General features: G+C 33.2%; 2 protein-coding genes across 3 annotated transcripts; one reads left to right on the forward strand and one right to left on the reverse strand.

Annotated features, from left to right (window-relative positions):
* Positions 1–5,014: 5,014 nt before the first annotated feature.
* LOC126726359 (exonuclease 1) lies at positions 5,015–14,552 on the reverse strand. 2 transcript variants are annotated; one of them, XM_050431590.1, is made up of 15 exons: positions 14,242–14,552; positions 13,247–13,366; positions 12,319–12,442; positions 12,063–12,188; positions 11,708–11,917; positions 11,242–11,419; positions 11,074–11,144; positions 10,217–10,340; positions 9,455–9,651; positions 9,296–9,335; positions 8,710–9,197; positions 8,556–8,607; positions 5,692–5,914; positions 5,446–5,592; positions 5,015–5,295 (listed from the first exon to the last, which is right to left on the reverse strand). In XM_050431590.1, the coding sequence occupies exons 1-14, from the start codon at positions 14,400–14,402 to the stop codon at positions 5,508–5,510; spliced, it is 2,199 nt and encodes a 732-aa protein (XP_050287547.1). In that variant the 5' UTR covers positions 14,403–14,552; the 3' UTR covers positions 5,015–5,295; positions 5,446–5,507. The 2 variants fall into 2 exon arrangements, with proteins under 2 accessions (XP_050287547.1, XP_050287546.1); XM_050431589.1 differs by having other exon boundaries at positions 12,063–12,200; positions 14,242–14,551.
* A 4,921-nt stretch (positions 14,553–19,473) lies between these two features.
* Positions 19,474–20,499, forward strand: LOC126729119 (borneol dehydrogenase, mitochondrial-like). The gene is made up of 2 exons (XM_050434826.1): positions 19,474–19,511; positions 19,728–20,499. The coding sequence occupies exons 1-2, from the start codon at positions 19,474–19,476 to the stop codon at positions 20,497–20,499; spliced, it is 810 nt and encodes a 269-aa protein (XP_050290783.1).
* The last annotated feature ends 228 nt before the right edge of the window (positions 20,500–20,727 follow it).

The following is a 20,727-nucleotide window of genomic DNA, read 5'->3' on the forward strand; positions in this document are numbered from 1 at the left end:
AGTCAAGCTTTTGTCTTTTTTATAAGCCAAAACAGTGTGATTTGTTTTGAAAAAGCAAAAAGTCACAATTTAACAAAACAAAACTTGATATAGAATAGAGACATTTCTACAGTATTTTTGGCCTTTGGTGAGCACAAACTCACCATTTCACAGTAGCTGACCTTTTCTTTTCTTTTTATAATTATTCTTTTAACCATATCACCATTCATACCAGTTTTCTTGCTCATTTCAGTTTTTCCTTCCTTAAATATTTATATGTGGTGATAGTGATAGAGTGTTTTGATTTAAGAGTTGTTCAATCTCCATTGTTACACTTTCCTTCTTCTCCTTCTTCTTTTTTTGTGGTAATATCATATGTTGAACTTGCTTATATAATAATAATAAAATATTAATACAACAAATTGCAACAATATTTTCACAATTATTGAGGTGTTAATTCTTTATATATCAAAATAAAATAATAAAATATCATACTGGAACTAACCACAACTAAAAATAAAGGTATTGTGAAAAAAAAAAAAAAGGTGCTACATCCACAACATTTTTCACAATATTTTCATAACAAATCTTAGGTGGTAAATTGTTATTCTAATTAAAACTTACCAATGAAATTACTTTTTTACCCACCAATAACAACCCGTAATAACCTACTACTTATGATTTGTAATGAAAATGTTGTGGACATAACATTTCTTTTGTGAAAATGTTAAGACATCTTGTTGTCATTACAATATTTTCACAACTGTTAAGGTGTCAATTCTTTACAAATCAAAGTAAAATATAACAAAATTATAAAGGTATTATGAAAATATTGTGTCATTCTTTGTGTTTCTAGAATTTTTTTTTTTATCAGTCAATTTTTGTTGAACCAAAATTCACTGTTTCACATACAATTTTATTCGGTTGAATTTTTATATATATTTTTTTCTTTATGCACCATTTTAAGTAAAAACACATAGTTTTACACAAAAAAAAAAAAAAAAAAAAAAAAAAAAAAAGCAAAACAAAACAAAAAACAAAAACTTAGGATTAAAACAATTTTCTTTTTATGTTTGGGGTAGTTCACGATTTCTCCTTAAACTTTAAAATCAAGTAATTTCCCCTTTAATATTTTGGAAAAAAGCAAATATGTCATATTCTCTCAATTAAACCCAAATGAAAACTTATGATTCTTAAATTATTCTATTGTGTAATGTCTAAAATATTCCCACTAAATTTTAATGTTCCAAAAATTTTATTCACGTAATTTGAGTTTTAGATGATATTAATGCTTAGAAAGTTGGAATGGTAATATAAGATTTTTTATTTGTTACTTAGAGAACATTGATTTTCTAGGTTTAAATCTTCAAAATTTGTAATTTATGTAATGGAAAATTTGATGACACATGCCTTTTGTATTTTTTTTTTTCTTTTCTTGCCTAAAATGGGTGTTCATTAAAAACTAATTAAGTTAAAGATTGCACCTAGACTCATGTAGAATGATAAAGAAGAAAGTATGAATGATAAAATTTTCATTGTGTATGGTTGAAGATATTTGATGAAGAGTTTCAATTGTAGCATATGACATTATTTATTATGAAAATTTAAATATTGTGACAAAGTTTTAGCAAAACTCAATTGCTTATTGTTGGAAGATGATGATATTCGTTATCATTCTTAGAAGTTTTCAATGAGTGAAAATCGTCTTTAGCAAATAGGTATTGTAGGGTCAATTTTTGGGGCCCAAGCCCAGCAGGTAGGTGATTCTGGCCCAAAGAGCCCTAGACAATGAATTTGTAGAGAGCGGGTTATAGAACTAGGCCTTAATGAAGTGAGTATTAGTTAATTTTGGGCCATGCAGTGATTGAACGTAAGAGTATCTCCTTTATGTCCACTGGATGTTCGATCCGAGGAGACGTGTGGGTGCACTTCTGTTCTTGATCAAAGGCTATAGTCTTTCTCTCTCTATCTCTCCTTCTTTCTTACTCTTTTTTTTTATCTACTCTTCATGGGGATGCCCTTCTCTTATATAGCCTCCTTAAAGTAATCAGAGCCTTACACTTGTTGATCATCTGGACTTTCACTTGAGTGCCCGTCTCATCGGACATCTACCATACCTTTCTATGAGTTGCAGTGGCCAAGGTAACAATATTCGCCTATCCTCTCCACATTAATGCGGCCAGAAAAGTAGCTTCCCTGCATTTAATGCGGCAGTTGTGGTCTCCCCCTGGACATCCTATACTCTCTTCCTTCTCCTGGCTTTGTGAGGCTCGTCCTTACTACCAATATTCGTTGGAGTGATTCCTTATTATGGATAGGGTGCACATTTGGTCCATATTTGGCACGTCCGAGGAGACATTCCTCCTCGGACCTCTTTTTAAATAAGTTTGGACTCATCAGAGTTGGGCCAGAAGTCCTTTTGGTGCCCCATTTTCTCCCCGGTCATGGCTGGACTCTATATGGGGCCCAAGGCCCATTGTTTGATTTGGGAATTTTACCCCTATAGGTATCAAAATTATTATACAAATGAGATTAATTTTGTATGACATATATTTTTTATGTATATAGTTTCATACTTCTTCAAATGAAAATTCTACCTTAATTTTCTCTCTCAAGAGGTGGCACGTGCAGTATATATAAAAAGCGCAAATGCGCAAATCTACAGTAGCTACAGTGATTCTTTGGTTTGTTTAATTGTCGCTGTAGCTACAGTGCCTTCCCTTTTTTTTTTCTTTTTTTTTTTTTTTTTCAGTCAGTTTGTGCTTTTTTTGACGCAACAAATTTCATAACTATTGAGGTGTCAATTTTTTATAATTTGAAATAAAATAATAAAATATGAGACTGTGACCAACCACAACTAAAAATAAATATTTTGTAAAAATATTATAACGCTTGTTATGTGAATATGCAAAAGCTACGGTACTTTTTGGTTTGTTCAATATGTATTTGTACGGTACGGAGTCCCCAAGCCCTTTGGGCCTTGGACCCCGACCCTATTTTACGATCCATAACCCCAACCCCTTGCACAAGGCAAGGCCCCATGCCTGCTAGGCCAGGCCTCGCGCCACAATGCATGACCCAATGCCCATTGAGCCTGTGATCTTGACCCAAACACACCTTAAGGCACAATCCGAGCCTCTCTCGATCAACTTCATTTTGGATGGCAATGTGATTGCTCGAGGGTACCATGTTTCGGCTGCCCGACATTGCCTTAGGGAATATTGTTGCCGAACATCCTTTTGAAGGTAGGAACCAGTTCTAATGCCATTACTACCACTCCCGATGAAACATCCACTTAGAAACGATGGAATTGGACCCGTATTCCCACTAATAATCAGGAATAATCATAACACCTCTACTTATCTCAAGCTATAAATAAGAGAATAGAAGGAGAAGTGGGGTTGGAAATAGGGAGGTGAACGTGAGGAAAAATAATGACTTCAAGAAAGAGGAGGGGGGATTCTGGAGAGAAAAAGAGAAAGCAGAAGGGTGCCACATCAAGAGAGAAGGGAGCAACATTGTGAGGGGAAGAGAGGAATTCGTAAAGACAAGAGTGAGTGTGACTGAGTCTCCGGGCAAAGGACTACCTATAGTAGGAAACCCAAAACCCAAAATACAAATAGATTATGAGCCTAAGTACAGGTCCAGCCCATTGGCCATAGTTTGGGTAGCCACAATATTGTTCATCACTTCATTTTTTTTTTTTTTTTTTTTTTCCTATTGTGCTCTTTTTTAATATATATATATATATATATATATATGAGCTTGCATATTATACTGATACAAAAAATTTCACAATATTTTGTTCTTTTTTTTCTTTCTTTCTTAAAAAGGTGTTCATTAAAAATTAAGTAAGCTATGCATCGTAGTTAGGCTCATAAAATAAAATGTTAAAGAACGAAGTATGAATAACAAAATATTAATTGCAAATAGTTGTAGGTATTTAATTTGATGAAGAGTTTCAATTATAGCATATGTCATCATTTATTGTGAAAATTTAAATATTGTGACAAATTTTTTATCAAAACTTAGTTGTTAATTGTTGGAAGATGACAACGTTTGTTATCATTCTTAGTATTTTTTTTTTTTTTTTTTTTTTTTTGAGTAGATACTGTCTTTAGTAAATAGGTTCTAAGAAATGAAAAATTATTTTGTATCAAATGATACATCATCTGTATCAAAATCCAATAAACAAAAGACATGTGTGCAAAAATAATTACCTGCTAACACATGTCTTTCAATTGTTAATAGATTAGTTACTTTTTACTAACATGTCTCCCACTTATTAGAATTTGATACCGCTGACATGGTATCATTTGATACCAGATACCTTCTCCTAAGAAATTAACATTCTAAATACTTAGTCATATATTAAATAACTATTCTAAATTTAAATACATAGTTTGATGTTACTTTAAAAAAAAAATCTATATTAAATTTTCTCACTCAAGGGGCAGCACATGCCTTGCATATGCAACCCTTTCTAGTCAAAAAAGAAAATTCACGAAATTTTGCAAGAAAAACCTAAAAGTCAAGTTACACTAGGGTCCGTTTGGGATCCGTTTATTTTACTGAAAGTACTATAGATAAAAGTAAAAGTTAGTTAAAATAGTACAGAAAAACCTATAAATAGTACTAAAAAGTGTAGTGAGACCTATAAATTGTACCGAAAATAAGCTGAATAATAAAATAAGTTGACAAAAATAATCTTTGCCAAATGAACACTAAGATTGAGAGAGAGGGAGGAAGAGTAGAGTAGAGTGTGTGCGTATATATACATATATTATAAGCATTTTAGCTCAATTTGGTTAAATTCAAAATAAACATCATTTTGACAGTAATTATCTTGTAATTTGGCGATATTTATTTTGTGTTCATAATGAATACAAATATATAATATTATATATCAATAACTCCCAGAAGATAATTTTCTAGCTCTACCACTGCCAATGAGAAAAACCTTATCACATTAATGTTTAAGCCTTGATATCAATTTGTTGTGATGCAGATTTGATTTCAATAGTGACACAATATATGATCTATAGAATGTAACACAACATTGAACAAATTTGAATCCTTTACATATGAATACATTAAAGCAAAAGGTGAGCAATTACAACTGCAAGAAAACTGCCCATCTAGTATTTGCTTCAATGCGGAAGAGCTTTGCATAGATCAAAGCACAAGAACATCTAATAATGATTTCTAAACTTTCAGAAATCTGTTAAAAACCACGCAAACACATCAATAAGGCAGGTGGCAGTCTAACCAAAGGCCTCCAGTAACCAAAAAACAAGTCCTTGAGGCAAGCGAGCCCTAAACAAAAGGAAACTGTAATAAATAAAACTAGCACAGGGAAAAATTGAGCTACAATCCCACTTACAATAGAAAAACAGGGAAGAATAGACAAAACTTGCAATGGTAGATAAACAAGGAAAAATAAAGTGACAAGTCTCTGTAAATCACCTGTTGCAACTGAGATGGATCATTTGGATATCAGCCAAAAACAATTATGATTAAATACAAATTCAGCCTCTGCGAGATGCTAAGGCAGTCTTCCTCTGCTTATTTGGTACATATGCAAATTGGCTGAAGTCCACGGCAATGGTCGGCCTTCAATGAATATATACGCCAAGTCAATGATCATGATGCTAGTAGTAAAAGTCGAAATAGCAATAAACTGGCACAAGAACCAGGGTTATAGTATATTACCTAGTTGTACAACTATTCTGGACATCTTTCAGAGGAGCACGGAGACCACTGGCACGAGAACCAGATGAGGAGCATCTGAATGATGTTATTACTGAAACAAATTTTTCCATTGATTTCTCTGATATTTCAGAATAATGGCTTAAATGGGAAATGTTGGATCCAAATTTTTCTTCTGTAGCTTCAGTCTCTATAGATGTTCTGTCGAAATTAGAGGCACAGTAACCTAAAGTAAAGAAACACATCAAATTGTCAAGGTTAGGAGCATAGTTTACCTAAAGTAAAGAAACATACAATATGAACTTTCTAATGTGTTAAAATTCTGGCACTGGACTAAAAAGGTACTTTAATAAAACAAGGACAACTCATATAAATGAATTGAATCATGGCAAAATGTAAATGGATATCCAGTTTCATTTATACCCAAGTGATTTATAACAGTCCACTCCTGACTGCATCTTAGTATTCCTGATATAATTAAATAAAGGTTCATGGCTTCATGACATGTACCAACATTTGTTAAATTCTCTAACAGACAGACAGATGGGGAAAAAATTTTAATAAAAAATCTGCATGATTTATGATATATGATTGATGATTATTAGATTATGAATAAACTTTGCATGGAAATCTCAGAAAGAATTTAGCCTTAAGGCATCTTTCAATGAAGAAATGCAAAACTCTGAGGTTTCCCACCCCCCCCCCCCCCCCCCCACCCACCCCCCTTTTTGGAAGGTATTTTTGACAATCCCACAAAAACAAAGAAGAATGCATAATGTGATTAGTTTCTTATCTGGTAATCTTCACTTACGTGTGTATATATAGATCAATCTAATTTACTACTCTATCGGGAGTTTGCAAAAGTCTAATAAAATTAACAAATGTATCAGAATTCCCCCAAAAATGATGTGGAATAGTATTCCCTCAAATCCCTCCCCCAGGGCCCAGTAGCTTGCCTACAAGGCCAAAAGAGAGAACCTAAGCTTTTAAGAATTTGAGGCACCAAAAATAAATCGAAACATACGCACAAGACAACAAAATTGAACTTTGTTTGGTCAACTCCATGCTGACATCCAGAAGCAACGGCAACCAATTTCCACTATAGTGATATGGATTACCACAACTCTCAACCAAACCTCACAAACTAACCCAAATCCCAATAAAATCTTTACAAATTCACAAACTTGACCCTCACAAAGTCAAATACTATATCAAATAGTGATTTCTCATTCAAACAACAGAAAAACTATCAATCTCCACACACCAGTATCTTTCAATCCAAAATAACTACCAAACTACTGTTCAAAGAAACCCACTTATGTTCTTCTAAGAGTCTTGAATCCTCACCTCTTCCCAATGAAAGGACCTTTTGGGCTAAAGTCACCAAATTTTTTATAGTGCTCTCTATATATACGGCTTTAGCTCTCATTATTGGATGGATACAAAATCCCAATTTACTTCTTTGACAAGGATTAGACATACTTTTACATCATGAATACTCAAATAGGTAACGAACTCAAAATAGGAATTTGAGTCAATATTCAACATAAGTAAATCTAGTTGTTTCAGGAACCCCAAATCTAACACCCACTTCTAAACCAACATATTTATATTTGTCCACTGCCATTTATATGGACAACTATTCTGTGACACCTCATGCCCATCTGCTAGGTTTTTTACTTTAGTTTTTCTTAAGGCAAACAATGTCTTAATCTCTGTATGGTTTGCTCTGCTATATTTTCTCCTTATCTGATGGCTGAAGCTTCTGATCTTTATCAATGGCCTCTGTCATATGCCTTCGGGGCCTTCTCTGTCTCCTTTCTGTTTCTGTAAAGCCATGTGTTTCTCATCCTCTCTTTATTTCACCTTATTTCACTATTCATCCCAGTGGTTTATCCTCTCATGCAATATATCACATCCGCTTCATCTCTTTTACATTCCTCCACAGGATGTCCTTTCCGTATGTCTTTATTACTCTATATCACTTCTATCTTCATCATGGCATACTAGTTGATCATAGTATTGACTCATTTGGTTTTTGTCCAAACTCAAACACAACCAACTACCTAGTAGACGGTTCTTTACCTGGCCTGCTTCAATTGGTCAGTGACAGCATGGACCATCATCAATCTAGCCACTCTGATTTGGTTATCCTAATCAAAGACTTCTATGATAGATCACTACCACCCTGACTCGAGACTTCTTTTAACAAATTCATGAAGCTCCACATTTATGATGTCTGGGCTACCCTTGAATTTCTTGATTAGTCAACAGAAGGGAGCTTCTTTTCTTCAACACCAATGACATTATTATTAAAAAAAAAAATCCAAGCATTCCTCTACTATTATGCCATTATACACAAGTAATTATTCTAGAGGTTAATACAGTCTTCTACCATAGCAACTATTATGCTATATAAAGATTCCTTTTTACAGAACTTTGCAAGTTCTCACCTATTCTCTAGAACCAAGGGTTCTAAGGATTACAACATACAACTGACATTCTATTAAGATAAAGCAGGAATTCAATAAACCAAATAACTTTTACTTAAACTAGATAGTTGTGGATTTCAGCATTTATAAATGTAAATATGGGACCATACCAAAGTTCCAAATTCACCACTGCAAAGATAAATGTCAACTGAAGCAAATCACAGAAGTTATTAATTGATAAATAAATTTTTATTTGGCAAGACAACAAGCATAAGCTCAAATGAATGCATCATATAAGTCTAATTTAGTGAAGCATACACTCATCAACAAGAATTCATGTAGTTTCAGCTTGACTAAAAGTATATGTACAAGCTATTAATAAGTTTTTTCTTCTGAAGAAAATTTTTACAAAAAGCTCTTTTCATTGGTACATACCAGTATCAGGAAGAGCTGAATCTACATGCTTAAGCTTGGATTGCACATTTTCCTAAAAACAGTTAAAACAGCGAAGTTAAAAGAATGAAAAAAGTATGAAGATTATTCAATGTACTATCAAAACATAACTAAATCAAAAAGTCATAATACCTACTTTTTCAACGCAGTCATTTGGGGAGATCTTCCTTTTCAGGACTTTGTCCTTAAGATGGTTATCTCTAAAAGAATCATTCTCAGGTATGGTATTCTCATATACATTACTGATGCCATTAGCCTTAACCTTTTCTTGGTTATTGTTTGGGTCCTTCTGGTTTTCTGACTTTTGTTGAAAGTAAGAGCTCTTTACTACAACCTTTCCAGTTTCTGTTCTTGTTTTGCCCTCAGCTGGATGTGGTACAGTATTCTCATATTCATTACTGAAGCCATTAGCCTTTACCTTTTCTTGGTTATTGGTCAGGTCCTTCTGGTTTTCTGACTTGAGTAGAAAGTAAGAACTCCTTCCTACAACATTTCCTGTCTCTGTTCCCTCAGCCGGATGTGGAATGGTCTTACATTCACGCTCCTTATGCATTGCTGTACAAGGTTTATGAATGGAATACTGGGGTTGTTGCACTAGAGTATGTTCTGGACTTCTTTCCCCAGCTACCATGTATTTTAAGTTCGAAAATATACAAGGAAGTTAGTACCAAGTATGAACTCCTCATTGAATTTGTAAATCTTAATGGAAATTATGGTCTTACCAGGAAACTCTGGAATTTCATAGGCCAAATCATCTTCCACCTAAAGAAAAGAAGGAAATTAATTTATTACATCAATGTAAGGCCTCAGAAGATTTCAACAGCTAACTATCAAGTGATGTTTAACGGAACTTTGCCACAACTCCCATTTATATCACTCACAGGGTTGTTAGCAAGAGGGACAGTGCCAGTGCTTTTGGACTCAAGCAGGGATGCTGGCAAGCAGTTCATTTTACATTCAGCAGCCTCCACATTGATGTATTCCTTGGGACTGAGAGAAGAGTGATCCTCTGGAATTGGATGATTAGGTGACATCCGAGGGGCCCTGAATTTTCTCTTTGCTTCAAGGGATGCAAAGCCTTTAGGTGTTAAGGAAAACAAAATTCCTCAACTTGTGCATAAAATCACCTAGAACTACGCGAAGTACTCAATGCGACTAGAAGGACAAAATGTTAGAAATATTTGATACCAGACAGTGCCATAAACTGATTGACAATTATCTTGACTTGTATAGATTCTATCATCTCTAATATTGTGTCCTCTACCACAAATTAAAGGCATGCTGTTAGCTTGTTAGCCCTTAAAGGCAGTGAACTTTGATAAAATGTGTTAGGACCACAGAAATGACTTATAATTTGTCCAAATATGACAGCAGGACACATCAGCAGTTTGTGTGTGAAGGAAAGTGGACATTTGTGTAATGTGGTGCCCAGGAAACAGATACATTCCAGATGTCTTAAGGAATTGATCCTGCAGGGCAAGGGATGCTCCTAACAATTTTTGGCTCTGAAGTATAAATCAGATAGAAAATTTGTCAGGAAGCAAATTGCAACTCCAATATTAACTTGTTAGAATGGTATATATTACACAAGAAAAATAATATAAATATAATCAAAGCCAATAAAAAAGAGCGTCAAAGGATACAGAAATACTTAGTCAAGAGATTCTTCTGAACTGGCAATTCTATCTTCTTCCTTAAACTATCTGGATTAAATTGTTTGAGTTGGGGAGTTCTGTCAAGTACCAGGTCAGAACTAACATTCTCTACCTGTAAGTCCAAAGAAGATGGAGAGGTTGAGCACAATGACAATTAGTGAGGATAAAATTTAAGCAAGGTGTGACAAAATTAATTACTTCAATTACCCAAAGTCAAGTGACATAATTCATGTCTACTACAAAACAGAATAGCCGAGAGCCTTGTAGCTCAATTGGAACGTCCTTGTGTTTCCAATGGAGACGTTCACCCCTTCCCCAAATATCGAATTTTTAAAAAAGAAAAAAAAGGAAACTACCATGCTGAGAGACAGAAGCTTTTCAGATATATCAGAATTCTCATAGTCATGGAAAATAAATAAGAGTTTGGTGACACCTAAGTGCTTGAGAAATATCAACTTAAGATATTTGAGTATAGAAAATGTCATGTAGATGGGAAAAACAGAGTATAGCGAAACAAAGATATTATTAGCAAGAAAAGGAGATTTAACTATCATACACAAGAAACACAAGACTTGCATGTTTTAATTGTTTAATTGGTATTGGAACATATAGACCAGCATATACCTCTAAGCCTGGTCATAAACTTTGAAATACAATATGGTCGCAGATTATTAATTTTTGTACGCAGAATAATACGGCCGCTTGACCCCAAAACGTATTGTATAATACAGTTGTAGTACAATACTGTCATAATTAACACAAGTGAAAACAATTTACCTAATTCATCATACAAAAATCCAAAAGCAACTGCACGAGAGAGAGAGAGAGAGAGAGAGTGGAATTACCTGAAATGGCATTTTTGTAAATGGGTCAAGATCACCCTTTGCTATGCCTTTCGCTGTCTGTTGTGATATCAATGTATCCCATGTCAAGGAATGATCAAAATAATTGAAACTAATAGAGCAAAAGCATGCAGAGAACTAAATTAACAAGATGAGTTGTGAGTAAAGGATATGGGCCAAGGAAGTCCAAATCATCTCCAATATTATCAGATATGTCAGATAAATGTACAATATCTTCATTGATAGGATCATAAACCCGTTGATGCTGGAAAGTTAATATTGCTTTCCTGAACGATTCTTCATAGGATGGAGGGATAGAAACAGTGCTGTACCTCAAGTGCTTAATTACCTGTATTGAACCAATCATCATTTGGAATATATTAGAAAAATAAAATAACTACAAAATTCACCAAAGAGGTTGAAAAACTTCTCTAAGAAAAAAAGAATCTGCAAGCCGATTAAAAAAAAAAAACTTCATAAATGCTCACAATCAAAAGCATTTCCTGGTTATAACTTCATTTTTCTTACTTTCTTGGTTATACCTTCATTTTTTTTTCATGTGTAGAATGAGTGCAAAACTCTCAGTCTATCTAGTTAAGCACATGCAATTATCAAGTGCATTGACAATAAAACTCACTTTGTCGTAACTTTTGAACTTTTTAATTAATGCATAAGCCCTTTTCAGGCCCATTCCTGGCAATGACTGCAAGTAGTCACATCCACTCAGAATACACATCTCAAGAAGCATTTGCTTTGTGAACCCTGCAAAACTGATCTCCTTGTTCTGTTGTAGCATGGAATGTTGAAACTCAACACCTTGACCAAACTTGTCCATCTTGAAGATAATCTGGTTTTAAGAAAGAAGTTTAACCAAACAGTATAAAGAATAGGCCCACAACAGTAGGAAGAGAATAATGATTTTTTTTTTCCCTATGAATCACAATAGAATTTGTGATGAGACAAGTTAAACATATCAATTTTGTTTAACTCACTCTGGGACAGCCGAATGGTATAAGATCCGAGTCTTCAGTGATAACGGCTTCAACCTGCTTGCTGACTGCCAAGAAGGTCATTTGGGCATCTGCCTCATAAGGAGCCACGACGTAAGAAACGTTCTCCTGCTTTAACACCTTCCACATGAAACCATGTCGATGGAAGAGCAGATAACATTATAACCAAGTAGATTAATTTTTATTTCAAATACCTTTGGAAAGTTAGTCAACACTTGTGTTAAAAGCCTTTCCCTACCTGGATTAGTTCACATGCAATCAAAGGTGAGATGTCAACGGCTTTCTGGTAGCACTCGTAAGCAGCAGCAGAATTTCCTTGTGACTCATGCTCAATAGCACGTGAAAGATTTTCCTTCCTCACCCTGGTAAACAACATTATTTTAGTTAAAGGTTTTAACTTTTAACCATGCACTCACGTTCAATGATCAAAAGTTAAGCAAAATCCTTTACACAATCAAATAGTCTTTTTTAAGACTAAACATCCAAACCATTGGATCTCAGTATGGAGAAAAATAGAGAAACAAAATTTGTAGTGAATAGGTTTAACAAAATAGTGCCAAACAAACGTGCACTTCCATGTTTTGTCTTTCTGAGGTAGATCAAAGAGACATCTAATAGAAGGGAACTTCTCATTGGAGTAGCTGGATAGAATTATAGGTGCAAGAAAGTAATGGAAGGGCTTAATTTAAGTGATTCAACTCCATGGTACAAAGTGAATGAGAGCAAAATAGCTAGAGGTCAAGATGGAGGCAATATATTGACCAACTTGTCCACCGTTTCTTAAATTTTACACACCCAAGGGTAAAAAAGCTAATAACTGTCCAAACTGGAACTTTGTATTTTTTTTTTCCGTTTTGGAAAAATGCCATCATGCAGACTCATTCTATAGCCAGAAGAAAATCCACAAAAGTGAAATGTGTTCCATTGAACATTTGTAATTTAAGTGGAGAATTGGATCAGAAATCCAAATAATATACAAAAAAAAATAGATTCTTAGCACTCCAAAAAGAGCTGCAAAGCTAATGTAGCCAGTTCCAACTAGTTAGGACAAGGCTTTGGTTTTTATCCGGTAAAGTCAACCACGTAGCGAATACTTAAGCAAAAACCTACCAGATATGCATTACCAAGGCAAGTGGAACTGAGACTTCAAAGGATTTCTAGCATACCTGCCACGCTTGTTCTCTTGTTCACCCTTCATTGGCAAAAGACCCCCATCGAATACCAGAATAGGTTTAACACCATTATGCCGGAGCAGATTCACTCTATGCATGCAATATTCAATGTGCCTAAAAGATGAAACACAATGCACAGTATTAAAGACAATAGATCTGCAAAATAGAAGTGACAAATTGACTTCCATCATTTGTTAATTGATAATTTCTCTTGGTTGATGACAACATTCTTTCCCATTTTTCAACCACTAGATAATGTCAGATACTTTGTAGATATAATTGGAACACAGATATTTGCAACCCCTTTATACGAATGTCAATAAACTTTCAAAAAAATATACCAACTTTGTAAGTTTAATATCTTTTTTCCTTTCTTCAGGATTCGATAAACAAAAATTAACTCCACCTAACATAACTTTGCAACTAGTGGGCTTAACTGAGTTAAGTTCCTCATAATTTCCAGCAAAACTGATTAAGATAAACCTTCCCCATACTCCCAAAAGTGGAAAAATGTTGAAAGGTTAGTGGAAATGACCAGAGAGAGTGTGTTTCAGGGCAATAAATGATGAACCCTCTCTATAACTCAACCAAATAAACACATTGACAAATGAACCAAATTATCATATTTAACAAAAGCTTTTTTTTTTTTTTTTTTCATTTCTCCATGAACTCCCTTGCCACACAATCCAAACCCACATAGAGCAAAAAGATTGTGCAAGAGGTTATTTCCATGTTTTGGGCATTTTTGGTTTTCTCAAAAGCATCAAATGGCCAAGACAAAGAAGACCCATTTTCCCAATTCAACGAAAGCAATGAACTTTTCAACTACATTACACAAATCTCTTAAAAAAAAAAAAAAAAGAGTTTCATTTCAAGACTAGGGGCACATACCAAGAGAAACCCACATACCCATTAATCCAAATGACCAACACAACAAAACCCATTACCCAAAATTGATAGCTCAGAGAGAAATATATATATATATAAACCTGGTGGTGGGTAGGCCCTTGCAGAGGTCTCTGCTGCAAGACAAGGCACCCTTGTGGAGCCAAGAATAGGTATCGACCGCAACAGAACAACCTTGCAATTCCTTGATGTGGGTTGGTACCATTATCGATTTCAACAGTGGTAAAAGCCCCTGAATCCCCATGTTTGTTTTCTAAATCTTTCTATACCAGCTATTGAGCTAGGAGGACCCGAGTCCTTTACCTGGCTGCTAATCTTGGATCAGAGACATTTTTATAGAGAGAAGAGAAAGAGAAGAAAAGAGTGAGTTACAAAGCAAAACAATGTGATTGTGATTAATGATTAATGATTAATGATTATGCCCCCAAAACCCCATGGCGCCATGGCGGGAAACTTTTCTGTGAAATTGTTGGCATGTGATATACAGTGTTTTAGTGGAATGGGAAAACAAAAAATATACTTTTTTTTTTAGTTCCTCAAAAATGAAATAAATAAATAAATAAAAAGAAAACAAAAAATAAAAGGTTCAGGAATAACTGTCTTTACACGAATTCATAAATTCTTTGTTTCTAATCCAAACTTTAGATTCAAAGAATCTAAAGTTTGGAGAATTTTGAGGAAATAAAAATCTATACTACACAATAAGTTTTTGGGTACTTATTTTCATATCATAAGTAAAATCTCTATTCTTCATATTATTTTTATTTTTAATTAATTAATTCAAATCATTGCTACTATTTTTACTATTTGTCTATTACTCAACATATTTAACTCTTGATGAATTCTTATTTTGCCTTATTTTTGTAGTCTATTTGAGCAAGCATGTGGTCATCTTGCAAAGGATGAGATGTCATATAAACGTGTCCAATCAATTAGTGAGTAACATTAGCTTTATTTTACCATCGTTTTATTATCAATTTTCTTATTTTTATTTGCTTCGTATCTAGTAGGAAAGCTCTAAATTTTAGGTTTTGGTTTGTAATAAGGATTATCTTAAATTTCTAACTGTGTATTTCTTTTGGCATAAATAAGATGCTATTATCTATATTTACTGTTAATTTGTCATACATATATGATTTTTGTTTTGAAACATTTTTGCCCTTAGGTTATCAGGTTTTGCTTCAATAAATTGTGGACATGTCATTATTCTTTTTCTTTCCCATTTTTCTTATATTTTTTAACATTTACTCATTTTAGATGAATTAAAACTATATTATTTAACAATCAAAATATCATCTCTCTCTTATTTGTAACTCTTCTTTTTATTATTAATTTTCTTACTTATTGTTATACTCTCTCCAACTTTTCTCACTCCCTTTTACTTTTTCATCTCTCTACTAGCCAAGAGCCTTGTAGTTGAATTGGCACTGTGCATAGAGGTCTAGAGGGGAAAAGATTTGAGTTGTAAGATTAGCAGTATGTTGTAATTATCTCTTAAAAAAATTCTCTTCACTACTCAAAACAGAGTGGAAAAAAGAAAAAGATGAAGATGAAACATGAGGGATAGAGAGGAAAAAAAAAAACTTATTTGAAACAATTAAAAAAAGCTATTTGGATAACTGTAGTAGTGGGGTTGGAGGTGGAGTTTTGAGTTTAGATAACTGCTTCATAATGGGTTTGGGTGGAATTTTGAATTTGGATAATTTTTTTTTTAATTATGGAAATTTGGATAATTGCTTGGTAATTATCCCATAATGTGAGAAAAAGAGTTAGTAGGAAAAGAGAGAGAGAGAGAGAGAGAGAGAGAGAGATGATGACTAACTTGAGATAGAGAGGGGGAAAAAAAGCTATTTGAAACAATTTAAAAAAAGAAAAGTTGTTTTATCCCTTAATAAGAGAAAAAGAGGTAGTAAAAAAAAAAAAAAAAAAAGATGAGAGAGAGAGAGAGAGAGAGAGAGAGAGAGAGGGGGGCCGGGGGGAAATGTGGTTAGAAAAAAATACTTTTTTTAAATTCAGCTAAAATTTAGCAATTTTACATGTCTAACCATATTATTTAAACTAGTCGCTAACCCGTGCGATGCACGGGATAATTAAACAAAATTTATACACATTCACTTTTATTGGTACAATCATTTGAAAATAATTCTAACTAATACACAAATGTAAGAGGCACATTGACTTACTATTTAAAGTAGCCTTCTGAAGAATTTACACATATTGTGCAAATGAACCTTAATTTCTCATCAACAATAAAAACATGGAAAGAAAGTAAAAATTACAACAATTAATTCCATTATCTTTCATGCTATACTTTGTAATTGTACGGAATTAAGTCAACTCAATTTAAGTAGTTGTAATAAAATTGGCTTCTACTATTCTCTATTCTATAGAGATATGAACATATTGGATTTCTCAAACAATTACCGGTATTGCAATAAAATGATTTATTATTGAAAATAAGAAACAAAGAAAATCTGTCTATAACTTAAGAAACACAATATAATAAAATTAAAGTGATAAAATTTTCAGAGGACAAAATATTATAGATAATTTTAGAAACAGATTATACACTTAAAAGAGTTAGTAATTTATAGCACTTACCCCACACTATTAGTATACAGATACCAAGTGCGGTCGTCGTAACCCTTTGAAAGAACCTTCCCCAATTGGACCCTAAAAAAAAAAAAAAAAAAAAAAAAACACCCAATTAACAAAATTGATCCAAAAGGGTCTAAAAAGCACACAAAATCAATTCAAAAAAAAAAAAAAAATATGAGACAAAGTAATTACTTTCCGCTGCCAATGAAATCGTCTTTTGTATTGCTGTTCCAAATTGCAACACTTATCTCTCTAAGGCCTTCAATTAATGAAAACACAAACTTTTCTTGGAATACCGGAGTATTATGACCATCTATACACAAAAAAAAAAAAACAAAATCAGCATAACTCCCTATAACTCTATAGAAGCCTCAAAAATATAAAGAGAAATTAAAGGGGTTGAATTTGATATTTACGTTTGGAGAGAGAGAGTTTGCAGAAACTGTGGTTTTATATTTCTTAACTTTAGAGAGGGGTAAGGTTGCTAGGGTTTTGAGAGTAAGGTTGCTAGGGTTTTGAGGTGTTATAATGTTTTTATTTTTATTTTTTAAATATTGTGCTGACGTGGAAAATTGTGGTGCCAGCAAAGGTTTCGGTTTTATATATATATATATATAGATGACAAAGTTTAGTTACAAAATTGATTATAGTCTTATGCTACAACCATACTCAATATCTTTTTTATTGGAAGTGAATTTTGACAAATTCACCATTGAATTATATCTTCTTCTTATATCTTCCATGCTTACAAAATTTCTAAAAAATTAAAGATGAATAGTTATATCATCAATAAATTTTTTAAATTGCAAATTTTTGTAATTTAAAATTATGCATAAAATACAAGTTTATAGATTATAAAGTAAATAATATCTGATTGACACAAAATTTGACATGTGTATTAAGAGCGTAGAGAACATGCACTTCAATGATTAGATTTTCCAAATATGTAATAATGTTTATTTTATTAAGTAAGGTACCAATTTTGTAGCTAAACTTTGCCCTTATATAAAGTTGTGAATTTGAGGATACTTTCGGTATACAAAAGTAGGAGTCCTTAAATGGTAGTATAGATAATAGGGGCAAAATTGGTAAATAACACTAATTTCCAAAATATTCAGCAAAATAGCACTGTTTGTGAAATATGAGGTAGAATATGAATACAAATCTTCTATACCACATTTTTTGTTCCACTTTATGTTTTCTCAAGAAAAAAAAAAATTACAACTTGTCATTTTTTTTTTTTTTTTTTTTTTTTTTTTTTTTTTTATACTTTGGCTATTTTATAAAAAAAGTTAAACAAATGCATGACAAGTTGCGATTAGTGGAATATAAAGTGGAACACAAAAATTGGTACATCGGATTTGTATTCGCTGAATACCACCATTTTGGAAATCGATTTTTAGAAAATCGAGTTCCATGAGTATTTTGCCACAATGGCACCCAGTGATGTGGCTTTTCTATAAAATAAAAAATAAAAAAAGAGTAGAACTCGAGTTTTCTAAAATCAAGTTTTGTGTAATGTAAAACTCAATTTCCTGAACATCAAGTTCCTTTCAATTTTTTTTAAAAATAAAAAAATAAATAGAGCTCAATATAAATAAACTTGAGTTCTTTGCAAATTTAAAAGAAAAATAAATTGTAACTCAATATTATTAACATCGAGTTCCATACTTCCATTGTAACTTAAATCCAGAAAAAAATCTATTTTCACGTTTTATGAATATCTCTCTTATTCACTAATTCTCCTTCTCCTTTGCTCCTGTCCCTCGCTGATCTCTCTCACTCTATTCATTGTTGTAATGAAATTCATCTCTGTTTTCCTCTCCTCTCATCGGAAACCCAAATCCCCCCACCCTCACTTGGTAAATAGCTCTCTTCTCACCAGAAAAATTTGAAATATGATATCCTCTTACATCTATCTTCTTGTCTCTATTTTGAATAAATTGAATTTGATTTGTCAAACTCAAAGGTACAATTCTTAAACTAATTACTGTAATTTTTTTTTTTTTTTTTTGGCTAGTGGGTTTGCTTACCCAGTGGGTTGACTTTTTAAAACTTTTTAACATTGATGCTAATATGAAGCAATAGCATACTGAATAAAAGCAATTATTGTGCTGTGGTTGAAAAATAATATCAATCAAACACACCCAAAATAATAGAATGATAAATGGAGAGAGAGAGAGAGTTTTAGAGATAAATTATCTTCAAAAAATTTAAGTAAAGAAATTCTATTATAATACATTACAAAATAATTACATATTCCCACGCATTGCATGGGTATGTGACTAGTTTTGTGAAAACTGAACTAAAATTAGTCCTCCTAATCTAATCTAGGGTCAGCGCAACTACTTCTTCTCCACCACTCTTAATTCTGTATCAAAATTGTGATAAAAAAGTTGTCCCTAGAATTCCTCGATTGAGCTCATGATGCAAACCTTGATAGAATTAGTCAAATAGAAGGCCCAATTTTTTTTTTTTCGATAAAATAAATGGCCTTAGTTAGTCTAACTTGATGTGTACCGATTCTTGTGGGAAGCAATGTTATTTTTAGTAAACAAACAGTGCTATTATGTCACACTTGGGAATGCAGTGAGTGTGACATTGCCTCGATATAAGTTAGCTACGTTAGAACTTAGAGGAGAAATCGCAAAGCAATCTAGTAATAGTCTTTGGGGTTCATTTTCATTTTTCCAATACATATTCTCACTCCATCGACCATGGGAAGTTTCTCAGTACTCCCACAAGTAGCAAGAAGGTATGAAAATTTTTTATCTATCTTGCCTCCATATGTTTAATTTGTTAAAGAGTAATATTCTATAAAAATATCCTTTCTCTTTGCGTAAATAACTTTTGTATTAGCAATGTTAGGAAATAATACAATTTTTACTACATAACCTTTACAAATTGAAGTGTTGTATCCAAATTGCTAACTAATAAAAGTAAGAGATAATATCATGTAAAAATGTGACAGGCTAGAAGGAAAAGTGACACTAATTACTGGTGGGGCTAGCGGGATTGGTGCGTCTGCTGCAAGACTATTCTCAAAACATGGAGCTAAAGTAGTAATCGCAGACATGCAAGATGAATTGGGTCACTCTGTATGCAAAGAACTAAATCCTCAATCGACAACCTTCATCCATTGTGATGTCACCAAGGAAACTGATATGGAAAATGCTGTTAACCATGCTGTTTCCACGTACAATAAGTTAGACATTATGTACAACAATGCTGGTATATTTGGGGTACCCAAATTCAACATCCTTGAGAACACCCAGGCTGATTTTGAGCAAGTACTTAGAGTAAACCTAGTAGGTGCTTTCCTTGGCACCAAACATGCAGCCCGTGTGATGATCCCGAATCGCAAAGGCAGTATAATCAATACTGCTAGTGATAGCTCAGCCTTGGCAGGTGCTGCACCGCATGCCTACACAAGCTCAAAACATGCTGTGGATGGATTAACGAAAAATGCAGCAGTAGAGCTTGGACATTTTGGAATTCGTGTTAATTGTGTGTCACCCTATATGGTTGTTACACCTTTGGTAACGAATGCATTTAATGTTGAGGGTGATGCAGGTTCTAAATTTTATTCCAACCTCAAGGGTGAGAGTCTTGAGGCAGAGGATATTGCGAAGGCTGCTCTCTTTCTTGCAAGTGATGACTCAAAATATGTGAGTGGACATAATCTTTTTGTTGATGGAGGCGCCAAAGTTGTGAATGCAGGCTTTTGTATGTATCCACAATAAAGAATAAAATGGGAAGTCTAAATGCATAGAAAATTTCACCAAAAATTAATGTTTGTGAGGCTATGTTAAATTTTCCATGTAAAACTAGCCTCTTTACATGTGCCATGCGAGTGTTCAGATGCTTTTTTTTTTTTTTTAAATTATGATTTTTATATATCATAAAAAATCATTAGTATATCTTAATTTTAATTTTTTGAGTGGAGGATTTTGAAGGTGTTACCTACTTAT

The sequence above is a fragment of the Quercus robur genome, chromosome 5 (assembly GCF_932294415.1).
Source record: "Quercus robur chromosome 5, dhQueRobu3.1, whole genome shotgun sequence".
Lineage (NCBI taxonomy): Eukaryota > Viridiplantae > Streptophyta > Magnoliopsida > Fagales > Fagaceae > Quercus > Quercus robur.